General features: G+C 40.7%; 1 protein-coding gene across 1 annotated transcript in view; it reads left to right on the top strand.

Annotated features, from left to right (window-relative positions):
• The window catches only part of LOC146582235 (uncharacterized), a 36,628-nt gene extending 25,952 nt beyond the window's left edge, over positions 1 to 10,676 (top strand). Inside the window, exons 6-7 of the mRNA XM_085293064.1 lie at positions 9,892 to 10,209; positions 10,411 to 10,676. Of these exons, the coding sequence (XP_085149190.1) occupies positions 9,892 to 10,209; positions 10,411 to 10,676 (584 nt within the window). The remainder of the gene's footprint in view (positions 1 to 9,891; positions 10,210 to 10,410) is intronic.
• Positions 10,677 to 15,275: the final 4,599 nt, after the last annotated feature.

Raw genomic sequence — 15,275 nt, 5'->3', positions numbered from 1 at the left:
CGAATATAACAATGCTCTTTTTGGTCAGAGTTTTCACACATCCTCCTGTGAGGCTGCTCACTAACAGGATGCTGTTGGAGGCTGTTGCTGACGGTGTCAACACACACTGAACAGTGAGAAGGCAAAGATATATTTTTAATAAGAATGCATTTAAGTTAGGGCGAGCATGACCAGTGAGCTTGGTTACCGACACATGCTTATCAGATTTGGTATTGCATAAAGAAAAAGTGATGACGGGTGTACTCTCTAGTTGTGCAGTCACCTGTGCTCCAAAGGAAAAAACTAAATGATGAACCCAAAATCCAACATGTTTTACTTGTATTTATTTCTGATAAGTATGCACAATAATAAGGCTCCAGGTCCAGATGGCTTTCCTGCAGAATTCTACAAAGAATTCTGGTCGATTCTAGCACCAGTTTTCTACAGAACGTTGTTGGAAATTAAAGAAAAGGGCAGACTTCCATCAAATATGAATTCTGCAAACATTAATCTCCTGCTAAAACCAGGCAAAGACCCTGTATATCCCTCAAGCTATCGTCCAATATCCCTTATAAATGTAGACCTTAAAATAATCTGCAAAGCTCTCTCAAAGAGACTGGAGAAAATAACCCCCCTCTTAATTCATCCTGACCAAACTGGTTTCATAAAAGGTAGGCACTCATCAACAAATACACGTAGATTACTTAATTTGATAGACTACTCATACAGTAAAAACCTAGAAACTACAATATTCTCTTTAGACGCAGAAAAAGCATTTGACAGAGTTAACTGGAAATTTCTATTTGCAACTTTACACAAATTTGGTTTTGGATCCTCTTTCATAAACTGGTTAAAAATATTATATAATTCCCCAACAGCTTGTGTTAGAACAAATGACCAGACATCCTCCAGCTTCTGTCTCTTGAGGGGCACCAGGCAGGGATGCCCACTCTCCCCTTCACTATTTGCAATTTTTATTGAACCACTAGCAGCAGCAATTAGACAGAATTCAGTAATTAAGGGCATAAAATGCAAGAACGTGGAACATAAAATCAGCCTTTATGCGGATGATGTGTTACTCTTTCTCCAAAATTCACAAACCAATATCTCTGGGGTGATTGAATTGATAAACTCTTTTGCAAGAATATCAGATTACTCAATTAACTGGTCAAAATCTACAGTCCTACCGATTAATTGCTCCTTCCATAATTCCTCTTCTACACCACTGCAATCGGGAAATATAAAATATTTAGGTATTAATGTTTCTCCCAAGCTTGCAGATCTAACTAAATTAAACCATATCCCACTTTTAAAGAAGGTAGAAGATGATCTGGCTAGATGGAAATGTCTACCCATATCACTCATGGGAAGGGTTGCCGCTATAAAAATGATGGTCTTACCAAAAATAAATTATTTATTCTCAATGATCCCAACTAAACCGCCACAAGATTGGTTCAGATCTCTAGATTCATGTATGTCCAAATTCCTTTGGAAAAATAAACCCCCACGTATAAGCTTAAAAACACTACAAAAGACCAAGGATAAAGGAGGACTAGAACTGCCTAACTTTCAGCACTACTTCTTAGCCAACAGGCTTCAGTTTATCTCAGGATGGCTAAAACACACCCTCTTAGATGAACCTTGGCTAGATGTAGAACAAGCACTCTGCAATAATCTAGAGATCTCAGACCTACCATTTATCAGCTCAAACATCCAACGACATGAATGCTTTAAAAGCATCAACATCAGCTCTTCTCTGACAGCATGGTGGGAGTTTCTAAAATTGACGGCGTCTTCATTAATCCCATGCAAACGTACACCTATCTGGAACAACCCTGACATATTACAAAACAATAATATGATAAACTTTTCAGATTGGAGTGATAAAGGAATCAAATATTTAGAACATATACTAGAAGGAACAGAATTTATTTCATTTGACGGACTAGTTACACAATATGGGATCAACAAGAAAAGATTTTTAGAATATCAACAAATTAAATCCATAGTAAAAAAGAAATTTAAACCGGGTCAAGTTGAACTACAAACACCACCAAGTGTGGTTCAATTTCTTACTCTTAAACCCCCCAAATTACTATCCAAAATATACAGAATGCTTTCTAAAACAGATGAATCAATATCACTTCCTATTGCAAAATGGGAAGCGGATTTATCAGTTAACTTAGACCTAAACTTCTGGTCTCAGATTTGCTTAAAAACCTTTCATCTAATTAGAAATCCCAGTCTTCAATTAATTCAATACAAAATATTACATAGAGTGCACTATACAGGTCATCGGATGTTCAAGATGGGCTTTACGTCTACCAACAACTGCTCACACTGCCAAACCAATTCACTGGACAATTATATCCACGCTCTTTGGTTCTGTCCACCAGTTCAGAAGTTTTGGCGCGAGATATGTGAAGACTTATCGAAGTGTCTGAAATGTAACATTCCAACTTCCCCCTTAGTGTGTTTGTTGGGCAGCTTAGATAATGTCACTTCAGAAAAGAATATCGCCCATATGGTTTTCACTGCCCTATGCATAGCCAAGAAAACAGTCCTCATGAACTGGAAAAATAAAAATAATCTTAATTCTAACCAATATAGAAATTATCTATTAGATTACATTAGTCTTGATACAGCCTCTGCCACCACATCAGATCAATTGCTCTGGGCTCCTTTGATCAGCTCCATCACCTAGTGGGGGTGGGGGGTCATAGTTTGGTCCCGCCTTCACTGTTGTGATTGGTGTGGGGGTAGGGACAGGCTTAGGGCGTCGGGGGGTTCCCCGGAGGCATCTTCCTTGGGGGGCTCAACCCGGGGTAGCAGTCATGTCCGGTTAGGGGCTCTGTTGGCTCTCCGGTGACTGTTTCCTCGCGGCTGCGTGCAGCGGGGCTAGGGGAGGGTCTGTGCTGACGGACGTGGGTTACTGACCTGGTAGCCTGGCTGCCCCTGGGTGGGTCCGGGATGGGCGTGAGGTTCTGGGGGCGCTCCGTCTCTGGGCTGGGACCCGGACCGGGCCTCCGGGGCTTGGGTCCTGGTTGGTGTGTTGCCGGGGTTGTGGGCGGGTGGGTGCATGGGGGCCCAGCCCTGGAGCAGGGTGCCGCCGGTGCGTCGAGCCACCTGGGGGGCTCTTCAACTGGTGGGGGAGATTGTCACATCTTGCAGGAGCTTTCCTCTCCTCAGGAGCTGCCTCTGCAGGAGGGGGAGATACAGGAGAGGTGGAGGAAGATCTCAGCCTGGGTGTTTATTGTCTTATGTAGTCTGGAAGATGAGTGGATGGTGGGGTGGGTGCAGTTTTCTCTGTGGTGGGGTTGGGTGGACTGTCCCGGGCTCTGTGGGGCCGGGCGGCGCAGCTGCACTGGGCCCGGTCTGGATGGGCCTGGGCCCCCTTTCCCTGGCGGGTCGCGGAGTATGGGGGTGCCTACTGGGGTCAGCGGGGGAGCTGGCCCCAGGGAGGGGTCACTTGCCCCTCCCTTCCTTCCCTCCCCATCTCCAGCTGCCTCCCTCTTCCCGCTCCACCACAACCACCCACACATGCAGGGCCTTGGAGTAGGGGTATGTCACCAGGGTGCAGAGGAGGCTACCCCCCCCTCTGTCCCCTTCTGGCTGCCTCTGCCTCAATTTTATCCCACAACTTAGACATTCACATTACTCACACTCTCATTACACATACATATAGGATCTTGGGGGTGGGCACGATAAACGGAGTCCAAAGTACCATCAGGGTGTACACCCCACCCCTGGCATCGTTACCCACCTCTCAATTTTAAATACACGTAGACATTGAGGGCTAGCAGGAGGGACCATGCGCTTACCTGCTGCTCTCTGGCAGGTAGCTCCAAGCCCTCCTGGGTTTTAAATGCACCTTAGAACACACATGCATCAACATTACAATGAGCGGGTGGAGGGAGGTTCGGAGTCTTCTCTCACCCCCGTTCTCTGCGACCTGCTGGAGCAGGGGGGCTAGGACTAGGAGGAGGAGTTGGCCGTCCGACTGCGGTCTGGAGTGTGGAGCCTTCCTGCTGCTGCGGAGTCGGGGCGGTCTGCCTCCCCCCACCGCAGGGAAAAGGGAAACACCACCTGGGTCTGGGTGCAGTTCCCCCCTCCAGGGGCGGGGGCACCTAGACCCGGTTTGTAGAGTACGCTTGGGGAGTGTGATCGTGTGTACGTCTCTTTATGTCTGTCTCCACGTTGGTTGAGTGTGGAGTAAGTGCATATGAGAGCATGAGGGTGGGAATGGATGTTTGTGTCTGTGTGTGCCTGTATGTCTGTGTCTATATGTCAGGTTGGGTGTCAGGCGCCACCTCTCTGGGGACATCTCAGGCCCTCCAAGGTTTGGAGGCCTATCTCCCCCCACCACCACTTCCCCTGCCAGTGGCGGACCCCCTCAGACATCGGTGCGTTGGTGGTTCTTTGTGTCCGGGGATGGGCGTCCAGGTACACACCGGCTCACTCCTTGGCGGCCGCTTATCGGGGCCTGGAGCCTGGGGCTCGCTCGGGCCACTTCGGAGGTGGGGTGCCCCCGGCCTCTCGGCCTGGGGCTCGGTCACTCAGGCGCAGCTGGCTGCCGGCGGAGCTCACGGGCGCGTCACTGCAACTCCCCCTGGCTTCTGCTCCGCGGCTGCTGAGTGAGCCCTCATCTGGGACTCTCCTCAGCTCTTTCCGGGACAGTGGCGCAGCTGCCCCTCTGTTGGTCTTCCTTGGTCTCTTGTGTTCTGGGGGCCTCTGGATGTCTGGAGTTTTGATCTCCTCCACACCTGCTTCACGCCCTGGAGGACGGGGCTGTGGCCCCCCCACACCCTCTAGCAGATTATTACATGAAGGAACCTTTTAAAAAACAAAAAACAAGCGCGTCCATGCTCACAGGTGTACACACGGGTGATCACACCCACAAACTACACCCTTTTTGGCTCCTACCTCAAAGCACACTGTGTTCTGTTGATCTTATGTGCTACACAATAATGTTTAACATTTAGTATTTACTGTCATATTCCCATATATCATTGTGATGTTGTTTATTCTATTACTCTTGTTCTCTTCTGCTTGCTTTCTTTTTTCTTTCTCAGCAGGTGATCCAGGTGATTGATATATGCATTTTTTTTTCTCTGCCCGTTCTGTTGGTTTTTGTCTTTTGCCCTTCTCCCCCGTCCCTCTTCTCAGCTGTTTCTCTTTCCCTCTTTCTTTCTCCCCTTCTTTCCCCCAGTCAAGTCTGTCCCGTATTCAGTAAGTGAAAATAAAATAAACAATAAAAGGTGAATCAAATGGACCATTACGGCAAGGCTGGGATGGTCAGTTTGGTAAAGTAAATCCGTTGGGCATCTTTCTTTGCCTTTAGACAACAATTCTGATGGCAAAAGAGCCAAACGGGACAGGCCAAAAAAAGAAAAAAAAAGAAAAAAAAAAAAAAAAAAAAAAAAAACATGCAGATGTGATTGTAGTGTGATCTTTTTTTAAAAATGCCAGCTCTTGTTTTCTCAACCATGAAGATCATTTCCCTCTCTTCATGTCAGTCCAAATGGGTGTCTCAGAAATCTCCAATTCTTGTAAGTTTAAAGAAGAAGTAATGTGTCAACTGCTTTTACCCCATTTCAAACAATACACCGAATATAACAATGCTCTTTTTGGTCAGAGTTTTCACACATCCTCCTGTGAGGCTGCTCACTAACAGGATGCTGTTGGAGGCTGTTGCTGACGGTGTCAACACACACTGAACAGTGAGAAGGCAAAGATATATTTTTAACCCTTTAAGACCTACCATAGAACCAAGTCCGCCAGAGCTTATATTATATTTTTACATGCTGTGGAGCCATTTTTGGGAGCATTTCAAGTTGCTATACATCAATACAACCATTACAGCCTAAATTTTAATAATATGTCTGCATTAGGTGCATAGTAATTACATAAATTGCAAAAAAGTGCAATAAACTACAAAAAAATTGAAAATCGTTTTTGTTTTTTTAACATATATTTCTAGTTAGAGAAATTTAAGAGGCTTATCCCTCAAAACTGTAAATACAAAAAAGTTGCACAAATTAGTTTCCCACCACAGGAAATTTATTTTGAGTGTCTTCATAGTTTTATTTTTGAAATACACCAATTTTTATACACTGCAGGAAAAACAAAAATAAATATTATAGTGCAAATTTGCAAAATAACAGCATATGCATCAAAATAAACTATTTCCAGCAGTGCAATATGAGTCCTAAGCATCCCAGAAACGACACAGAAAGTCATAAACTCAAACATAACTTTTTAAAACACAAGTATAGGCTCATAAGGCCCCGATCGTAAAAAAATTACATTTCCGCAAAATGACGTCACTTCCGGTTTCGGACAGGTCATGCGGTCATGTGATAGTTCGCGCTGATGGACGTAGGAAGTGTTACAAACAGCTGATCGGATCGGCGAAGCGTGTTTCTGGAATATCATGTTTTTGTTGCTGCAAGTGATTTTTATGCAGTTTTTGCAAAGCTATATGTGGAAGGAAACTGTGACCTAGGACAAGCTGATGGCATCAGATGTAAGTACAACTCCTCCGGTTTCATATGCAAAAAAAATTATTGCGCTACCTTACACGGTTGCAGAGCTACCGGGATTTAAAAATAGTTACGCAAAATGGAGCGTGCCCGCTCCAATCGGCTGTAAAGGGTTAATAAGAATGCATTTAAGTTAGGGCGAGCATGACCAGTGAGCTTGGTTACCGACACATGCTTATCAGATTTGGTATTGCATAAAGAAAAAGTGATGACGGGTGTACTCTCTAGTTGTGCAGTCACCTGTGCTCCAAAGGAAAAAACTAAATGATGAACCCAAAATCCAACATGTTTTACTTGTATTTATTTCTCTCATTTAATTTATTTTCAACAATTACAGATGTAGATATAGTCAGGCTTTAAAACTTAATCACCAAAATATTTAATTTAATTGTTACATTTTTCATAATTAAACAGCCAAAATTAAACAAAGTTTCATGGCCAATGAGGCAGGCTCAACTCAAACATACGTCTCAAAGTAAAAGTTCAGTGTGTTTATTCACAATGAAGTCGATAATGTTAAACACAGTGCAAAAAGGGGAAATCCTGCTCCAGGGAGGAACGGAAAGGAATACAAGCATCCAATAATCCAAATACATGTTTGTTTGTTTGTTTGTGTGTTTGTTTGTTTTTAAATAAAATGGACGTTTCTTTCTAAACGAACACAACAGCTCATAGCCCTTTACTTCAAAAACATGGATTAATCAACTGCAGACACTACACTCTGGAAAAAAGAGAAAAAGACAGCAGGTATATAGTGGAAGCCTGGTTGTCCCAGGTTTACACTGCAACTTGAAAGCAGCTTACATTTGTGGATCTGTGGGAAGCTGGCAGCATTAAATGTTACTCAAAACCCCCACTGGGCATGCAATGTGATGTGCATCTCAAGCTATTTGTCCACACAAATTTAACGTTTTTTTAACCAAGAGCAATGTTAATTATTTGTACACACAGAAAGGTTTTTGATAGGTGAGCTGAACTTAATAAAATAATGAGTAGTTATCCAGGTTTTAATGTACGCATTTGTAAAATAGTTTCACTTGTGGTCAAATTGCTTCATATTTGAGTGTGGATTCAAACACATGCACGTGACTCCTCAAAAGTTACACACAAATCATAGCACACATTTATGAAGCTTATTTTATGCAGGTGGATCATATCATACACATGTGTAACCCTTTAAAGACACATTTCTCTCCATAGTTTCCAGCATTATGGGGAACATTAAGTCATTTCTGTTAACTGTTGCCTTCAAATGCCTGTTTGTTCTAACCCAGTTTCTTCTCAGTTCTCCTAGTTACTTCCCCGTACTTCTACAGAAACCTTGCCAATCTGGACAACTGCTGCTTGCAAAAACATTTATCTCTATTTTCTGTTCTGACACCAATTCTCTGTAAACTGTCACAAGAAGGACTTCTCCCCCAACTCTCTGATAATTGCCAGGTGCCTACACACTACCTCCAATACATTTGTAAAGCTTAGTTTACGCTTGAGGTTTATGTCATACAGATTTGGAATCCTTTTGAGACATATTTGCCTTCGTTGCATCCAGGATAAGTCCCACCTGAGCACAGCCAACAACAACAAGAGACAGACAGAAGGCCAACCTGGTGAAGTCAGCCAGGGAGGACTGAGGGACTATGACAGGGTTGTTACATTTTACATTTTAATGATCATGAAACTGATCTTGTGGCAGGCAATGGTGCTAGTTTCAGTCATCATGTAGCTGTAGTGTTTACAGCTGAGAATGAGCAATGAAACATTTCTCCCACTGAATGCAGGGCTGTATTCAGATTCTGGTATGAATGAATATTGGCAACAACAGTCATGAAAACCACTATTCACCCTATAAACTACAATCCTTAAAATGGTGATGTTAATTTTTAAAAATGGTTTAAGGTGTTTCTGCTTCCACTGTGGATGTAAATGCATTTACCTGCATGAGGAACATAAACTACATGTAAGTCACTAAAATATGAACTTTAAATGAGACTTTTGTTGAATTGGATTAAGCCAGTGGCTGAATGTAATAGACACTATGTGATGGGATAGTGGTAGTTGGTTGCAGATCTAAAAATAGTCCAGTGACAATGTAAATAATGACTGAAAAAGCCTGTGGAAGCTCTATGAGCTTCCTTTTATTTATGCCAAATAAGGTATATGTTGCTTTCACTTCCTTTTTTAGATTTACACATATGCAGTGAGAACACGATTTCCAAGGAGCCATTTATGACCAATAAGTATTGGAGATATGTGCATGCCATTTAATAAAGCACTCTGACAACTTCCAACTATGTCAACACACATTGAACAGTGAGGAGACATGGAAGCTGTGCTTGGCTTGATGGTGATTCTACTGGGAGTGCCTCATGGTGAGCTGATCAAGGTTTTTTTTTAAATATAAATAATTATTAATAATATGTTACATATAAGCAATGTGTTTTGAACCAATACCATTTTTTAAAATAAGGGATGTTAAAGCAGCTCTACTAATACTTGAAAAAAGAGATTTGTGCTTTTATTTGTTTTAAAAAATCAGGTTATATTCTTTTTGGCAAAATCTACAGTTTGTAACCCTTTGAGAAGAGCTTTAGTTTCTTTATGGACATGTCTCTAATTTTAGTAGCAGTGGCCCTGAATTGGATAAATTGAAGAAAATGGATGAACAGGCATTAGGTTAATTGGTGACACTACTTTATCTGCAGTGTAAATTTGAGCAATAATTGCATAGGTGGAAGGAAATGGATGGATGGATAGTAGCAGTGGTAAGATAAACATAATAATGAGATTTTAAAAATTTAAGACTGTTCTTTGTTTCTGCTTCTTTCTTCTTTTTGTTGTTTCTGTTAAATGTTACTTTGTTCATATAAGCACTTTATGTTATTGTGCCATTTTTGTATCTATTTGTATTTTTTCATGAAAATATTAGCATTTCAACTGACCTACTGAACTCTCTATAACTATCTGTAGGTGAAAAGAGTCTGAAAAGTTCTTCTATAGACATGGTATCCATGTTTTAGTTTTAATTGCCCAACAAATTTTATGGTGTTCGCTTTGGCCAAAACTGTGGAGGATCTGTTTAACTGTTTATCTTGGTTATTAACATGATTGCACTCTTGGAAACATTACTGTGGTGATTACTTGCACCTTGGAAAACTACTTCTGCAAAGTAGTCTGAGATTATATATTTATGGCAGTAGTACAATGCTCATCATTTTATACACACTCAATCAAAATAATGGATTATTCAAATATGCAGTTTGGTATTATGTTTCAATGTGGTAGTTCAGAAATATTTGTAACACGTACAACTATTTTACAGAAACTAACGAATTACAAATGTTTTTCTTTATTAATGTTTCAAAAGTTCCAGGTGTGGAAACTCACTGTGATGGCAGACAGGATGGAGCTCAGTGTTACGGAGCTTTGGGAGGAACCGTGGACATCCAGCTGATGGACAACACCTCAGAAATATCTAGATACAAAGTGTTAAATAATTCATTAAAAATACTAGATGTGAGAAAGAATAAGATTATTTCTAATACCATAGAACATAGATATCTTTTCCCCAGTAATGGAACATTTAGGATCAATAACCTGAGTAGGTCAGACAGTGGTAATTATACCCTTCAAACCTTTGATTCAGATGGAAGATCATCAGGCGAGCGGACTTTACAGTTGTTTATTCAAGGTAAATGCTTCCCTGTTGGGAAATTAAGCCATTAAAAGGTCTGAATTTAACCTTGTTTTGGTCATCTAAATATCTCACAAATCTCACATTTTAGATATTTGTGTTTCATGCTTTATACTTGGTTTTCATTAGAGACTACAACGAATGACAAAGATCCTGATTTTTTTTTAAAATAAAGATCATCTGTGTGTTTTTCCTCAGCTCCTGTGTCCTCTGTCCTGCTGGTCTCTAAGTGTCTGTCCCAGGGAGAGATGAGGGTGTCCTGCTTCTCTGAGGGAGGGGACAGTCCTCAGTACAGCTGGACTTTGGATGGACGCACACTGACAGATGCTGAGCTCCTTTCTGGAGATAATGAGACTAACATCATGACTCTGAAACAGCACGTCTCAGGAACTCTGGTCTGCTCAGTCAGGAACAACGTCAGTAATGTCTCCAAAGAAAAGAAGATATCTACTTGTGGTGAGTGATAGTAGGCGATAATCACAACTTTGACAATTAATGTCACTTTTTATAATGGTCATGAATTATCTCTTTTGCTCATAGGGTTCATTTTCATTAACTGCACCACAGTCAATGGGACAATGATATCGGGGTGGGTGCATAAAGCCAGTAACACCCTGTGTGTTGAACCAGCACAGATTTTTAAGGGTAAGGAGAACGGAGCTGCCATAAGTGATGACATATGGTGTATTAGAAATTGAAAACTAACTACATCCACTGGTGTCATTTTCTTATTTATCCCCATTTAATTTTTTCATAAAATCGTGTTTTCTGACTCAAATAACAGCTCTTTTTAAAAAATTTATGAAACAGGAAATTTGCCACTAATTGGTGTTCTCACGACGCTCATCATTTTCTTACTTGTGGGTATAGCAGTCATCTGTGCTCAGCGGAAAAAGAAAAACAGCAAACATAAAAAACAAAAAGGTACAAAACTTCATCTTTTTCCTCACTCACAATGCTCAGATTGCTTTTTACTCTTTTTATAAAAATAAATAATTATTGGAAATTTTTAAATGAAACTTTTTTGATGACTTAGCAAGATATGCCAGTTAGATACGTGGATAGTGTTTAACCAGCTACCTTTATCACAGAAGACAGATCTGCCCTACCATAAAGTCTAAAGCTTGCTAATGAACCCATTTCAAAAGTCATATTTTGTGTGAATCATTTTACATTATTTCCAGTCTTTGTGATAAAACTAACCAACTTTTTCTGCCGGCCCACCGCTCTACTTGCTATTCCTCAGAGGAAGAAGATGACCAGGAAGAAATCTTTGCTGATATCAGGGTTGTGAAACGGCAGGCGAAACAACTGGAGAGAAGAGCTGAACTAGAGTTTGGCAAAGTCAAGTATTCAAAGCGTCCTCGGCAGACGGAACCAACAGGAAATGCTTGTTTGTATGGCAACGTCCATAAAGCCATGTAATTTAAGTGGTCAGTGCTTATACACAGACTGCACAGCTGAAAGCTGATCAGTGAGGAGCTGCTGTCAAGATGTCTAACTATTTTTCGTTAAATGTGATTTCCCATCAGAAAAATAGACTATCAAAGGTGATACTTACTGATATAAATACTTACTGATATTTACTTTCATTGCACTTCCAATCTCTTGATTTAGTATGTTGCACAAATACTGTGAGTGCTTTCTGCATATATTCTGTGGAAGCTCTCATAGAACATTGTTATTTAGGTTATTGAGGGGAGGATCTAATCGTTAATCCAAGATGGCGCCAGTGTGCTCGGCAGGCTGGGCCCTCTACTGTTTGGAGTATCAGATCTCCTACCACTGTTATGCTGACAACATTCAAATCCATTTCCAATTGTCTGATGACCTGCCAGCTTCATTGAATCGTTTGTCTGACAGCTTGAGAGAGTTCCCAGTGGCTGTCAGCCAATTCTCTCATTTTAAATGAGAAGAAAACTGAGATTATGGTGTTTGATAGTCACACTCCACAAGATCAGCTAGCTGCCTGATTTGGTCCCTTTGCTTGCTTCTTAACGATACTGTAAGTAATCTAGGTGTTTTCCTGGATAGTTCATTTAAACTGGATAAACAGGTTTCCTTTGTGGTTAAATCTGGCTTCTTCCAATTGCGCCAAATTTCCAAGGTCAAACTTCTAATACCGTACAAAGATCTTGAAAAACTTATACATGCCTTTGTGACCTCCAGATTAGATTATTGTAACTCTCTCTACTCTGCACTCCAACTTGCTCACCTCCAATGGTTACAGCTTGTTCAGAATGCTGCAGCTCGTCTTCTAACCGGAACTAGAAAGTTTGCCTCCATTACTCCTGTGCTCTCTGACTTACATTGGCTGCCTATTAAATTTTGTATTGATTATAAAGTTCTGCTGCTTACTTTCAAATGCCTAAACAACCTTGCGCCCGACTATCTCACCAACCTCCTCAGTCTTTATACTCCCAGCTGTTCTTTGTTATCATCTGGTCAGTGACTACGGGTGATTGTGCCATTGCCTCTGTAGCGCCAAACCTCTGGAATAGTCTTCCTGCTACCATTCATGTTTCTGAGTCCATTCAATTCTTTAAAGCACACTTGAAAACTTACCTATTCAACCTGGCTTTTCCAACTTGCTAATTCTCACCGCTCACTAACTGCTGTATCGTTACTCATTTCTCGGGATTATCATGAATTCTCCCTACCCCTACTTACTAATGCCTTTGTTTGTTTCTCTATTTTACCTTGTTTTAATGACTTACTGTTTAGTGTAATCATTTTACTGTTTATTCCTTACTGTGAAGCACTTTGGTGTACCCCCTGAATTTAAACTTGCTATATAAATAAAATTGTATTGTATTGTATTTTTCTCTTTCCATTTGAATTTGACTTGTTTTTGACTTGGTAGAAGTTGGACCAGATCATCCAACTCAATTCAGTTTTATTTATATAGCACCAAATTACAACATGTTGCCTCAAGGAGCTTTATATCATTTGGTAAAGACCCTACAATAATACGAAGAATCCTTAAAACACAAATAAAGTAAAAAGGCTGAACATTTGGATGTTTATAAGACATCCAGATATCAACAATTCACCTTTAGTTGGCAAGTGTCCTCATTAAAAACACTGATGTTCAAATTACATAAAGGACAGGTGTGTGAGTCACTTTTTCATCTAAACATGTTTCAAATTGCTGCAAGTTGGATTTTACTTGGATTTGGCCACTGATATTAGTAAACAGAGGGACACTTCCAGGCTTTTTCAGCCTCAGAACAGGGGGATTGTTAACCTGCTGGTCCGCTGTTGTGCACTTTTTATAAGATGGTTGTTATCACAAAATACATGAGAAATTTGTTTAGCTCATCTTGAAAGTTGTAACATTAGTGGTGATTGAGCTATATCACTTCAGTCTACCATGAGATGGCTGGCCATTTAAAGAAAAAAACCCTCATTATTATTCATTATTAGTCATCATTATCACAATTACCTGGGTTTACGTACGTCTTAGAAAAAGAAGGTTGTTCACAAACTCGTGTTTTTTTTTTCTCTGTTCCTGTTATGACACCAAGCTCAATTTTTCACACTACACTCCTCTTGTTTGTGCTCCTCTCATGTTGCCCTGCACTTATACCTTAACGGTTTATTTTGCTTTACTTGTTTTGCATTGGTTTATTCCTGCAACCATTTTTATCCCATTATTTTCCTTAAAGTGGTGTACTTGCACATTTTTAGTAAGGACCACACTAGATATGTCAATAACTTCAATCTACAATCATCACCCTGTGAAATAGGAAAGGAAACCTCCCATAAACAGGAAGGGAAAATTCATGCTTCTTCTTTTTGACAAAGCTAAAATTTGTGTTTACCTTGGGTGTGTGTGTGTTTGTTTCCCCGGTAAAGCAACAGAAACAGTGCACCAACAATAGAAGGTCACAGGAAGTGCTGGTTATGATTTACTGCATAGAAAGGATAAAATGGTCACAGGCAGTAATCCTACTTTTATTTCAGAGTTCCGTTTTTAAATTCTGGCTGAACTCAATTCAATGCAATAAAATTGTATTAATCCTGGTTCCAGGTCCAAGGTTGGCCCTGAAGGAAATTGGGTGTGTGTGTGTGTGTTCCGTGTTCAGCTGAGAGAAAGTGTCCCTTCACCCAGTTAGGCAAAAGTCAACAATCTTTGGTCGACGTGGGGTGGCCTTAAGGGAGGGGGAAAGAGAGTCAGAACAACAATCTTGTTATCTAAGGGAGAATTTTGTTATTTCTGCCAGTTTTTGCCTTGAGCAACCAGCTGGCGCCAGGGGGGCCGCATGAGTTGAGGATGGTAGTTGTTTTGGTTAGTGCGAACAAACTGCATCCAATTTTACAGTTGGTCTAATCTCCATTACTAGTCACCAGGTCTCTCAATTCCCATTGCAGAGCCATTAGCTTCTCCAAGATTTTGCCCATATGCATTCAATAAACAGTCTGAACTGTGTTTTAGTCCATTATAGTATGAAATAAATAAGATGGACCATATTATTATTTAATTATTTTTCTTTGGTGGTTTCTAAGTACAGGTCATCTTCCACTTCCATTACCTATGGTGTGCCACGTGGTTCTGTATTGGGACCTTTATTGTTTCTAATATATCTACTTCCTCTTCAGCATACTTTGACCCCTTTAAGGACATTTGCTATCACTGCTATGCAAATGACATACAGTTATACATTTCTTTTAAGCCCCAAGATGTTTCTAAGCTGTAGATTCTAAATCAGTGCTTAGACTCCATTAAAGGTTGGATGGCTGACAACTTCCTTCAACTTAATGAAGGAAAAACTAAAGTCCTTGAATGTGCTCCTGACAGATTTGCACCTAAGACAATGAAAGCTCTTGGTCCCCTTTTGACATTTGTGAAATTGTCTATCAGCAACCTAGAGGTAAACTTTTAACTTGGCTCTCACTTTGGATGTTCATGTCAAATTTCTGCTTCGGTTTTGCTTTTATCATCTAAGAAACATTGTTAAATTAAGCCCTATTGTATCTCACACCAAGCTGGAGATTGTTACACATGCATTCATTTCATCACATTTAGACCATAGTAATTCACTGTTTATATGTCTATGCAA

Source organism: Mchenga conophoros, linkage group LG2, assembly GCF_057382185.1.
Source record: "Mchenga conophoros isolate Kocher_MC1m ecotype Shallow Benthic linkage group LG2, M_conophoros_male_GT1.1, whole genome shotgun sequence".
NCBI classification, from domain to species: Eukaryota; Metazoa; Chordata; class Actinopteri; order Cichliformes; family Cichlidae; genus Mchenga; species Mchenga conophoros.
The sequence above is the reverse complement of the archived record's forward strand: the minus strand, read 5'-3'. Positions and strand labels throughout refer to the sequence as shown.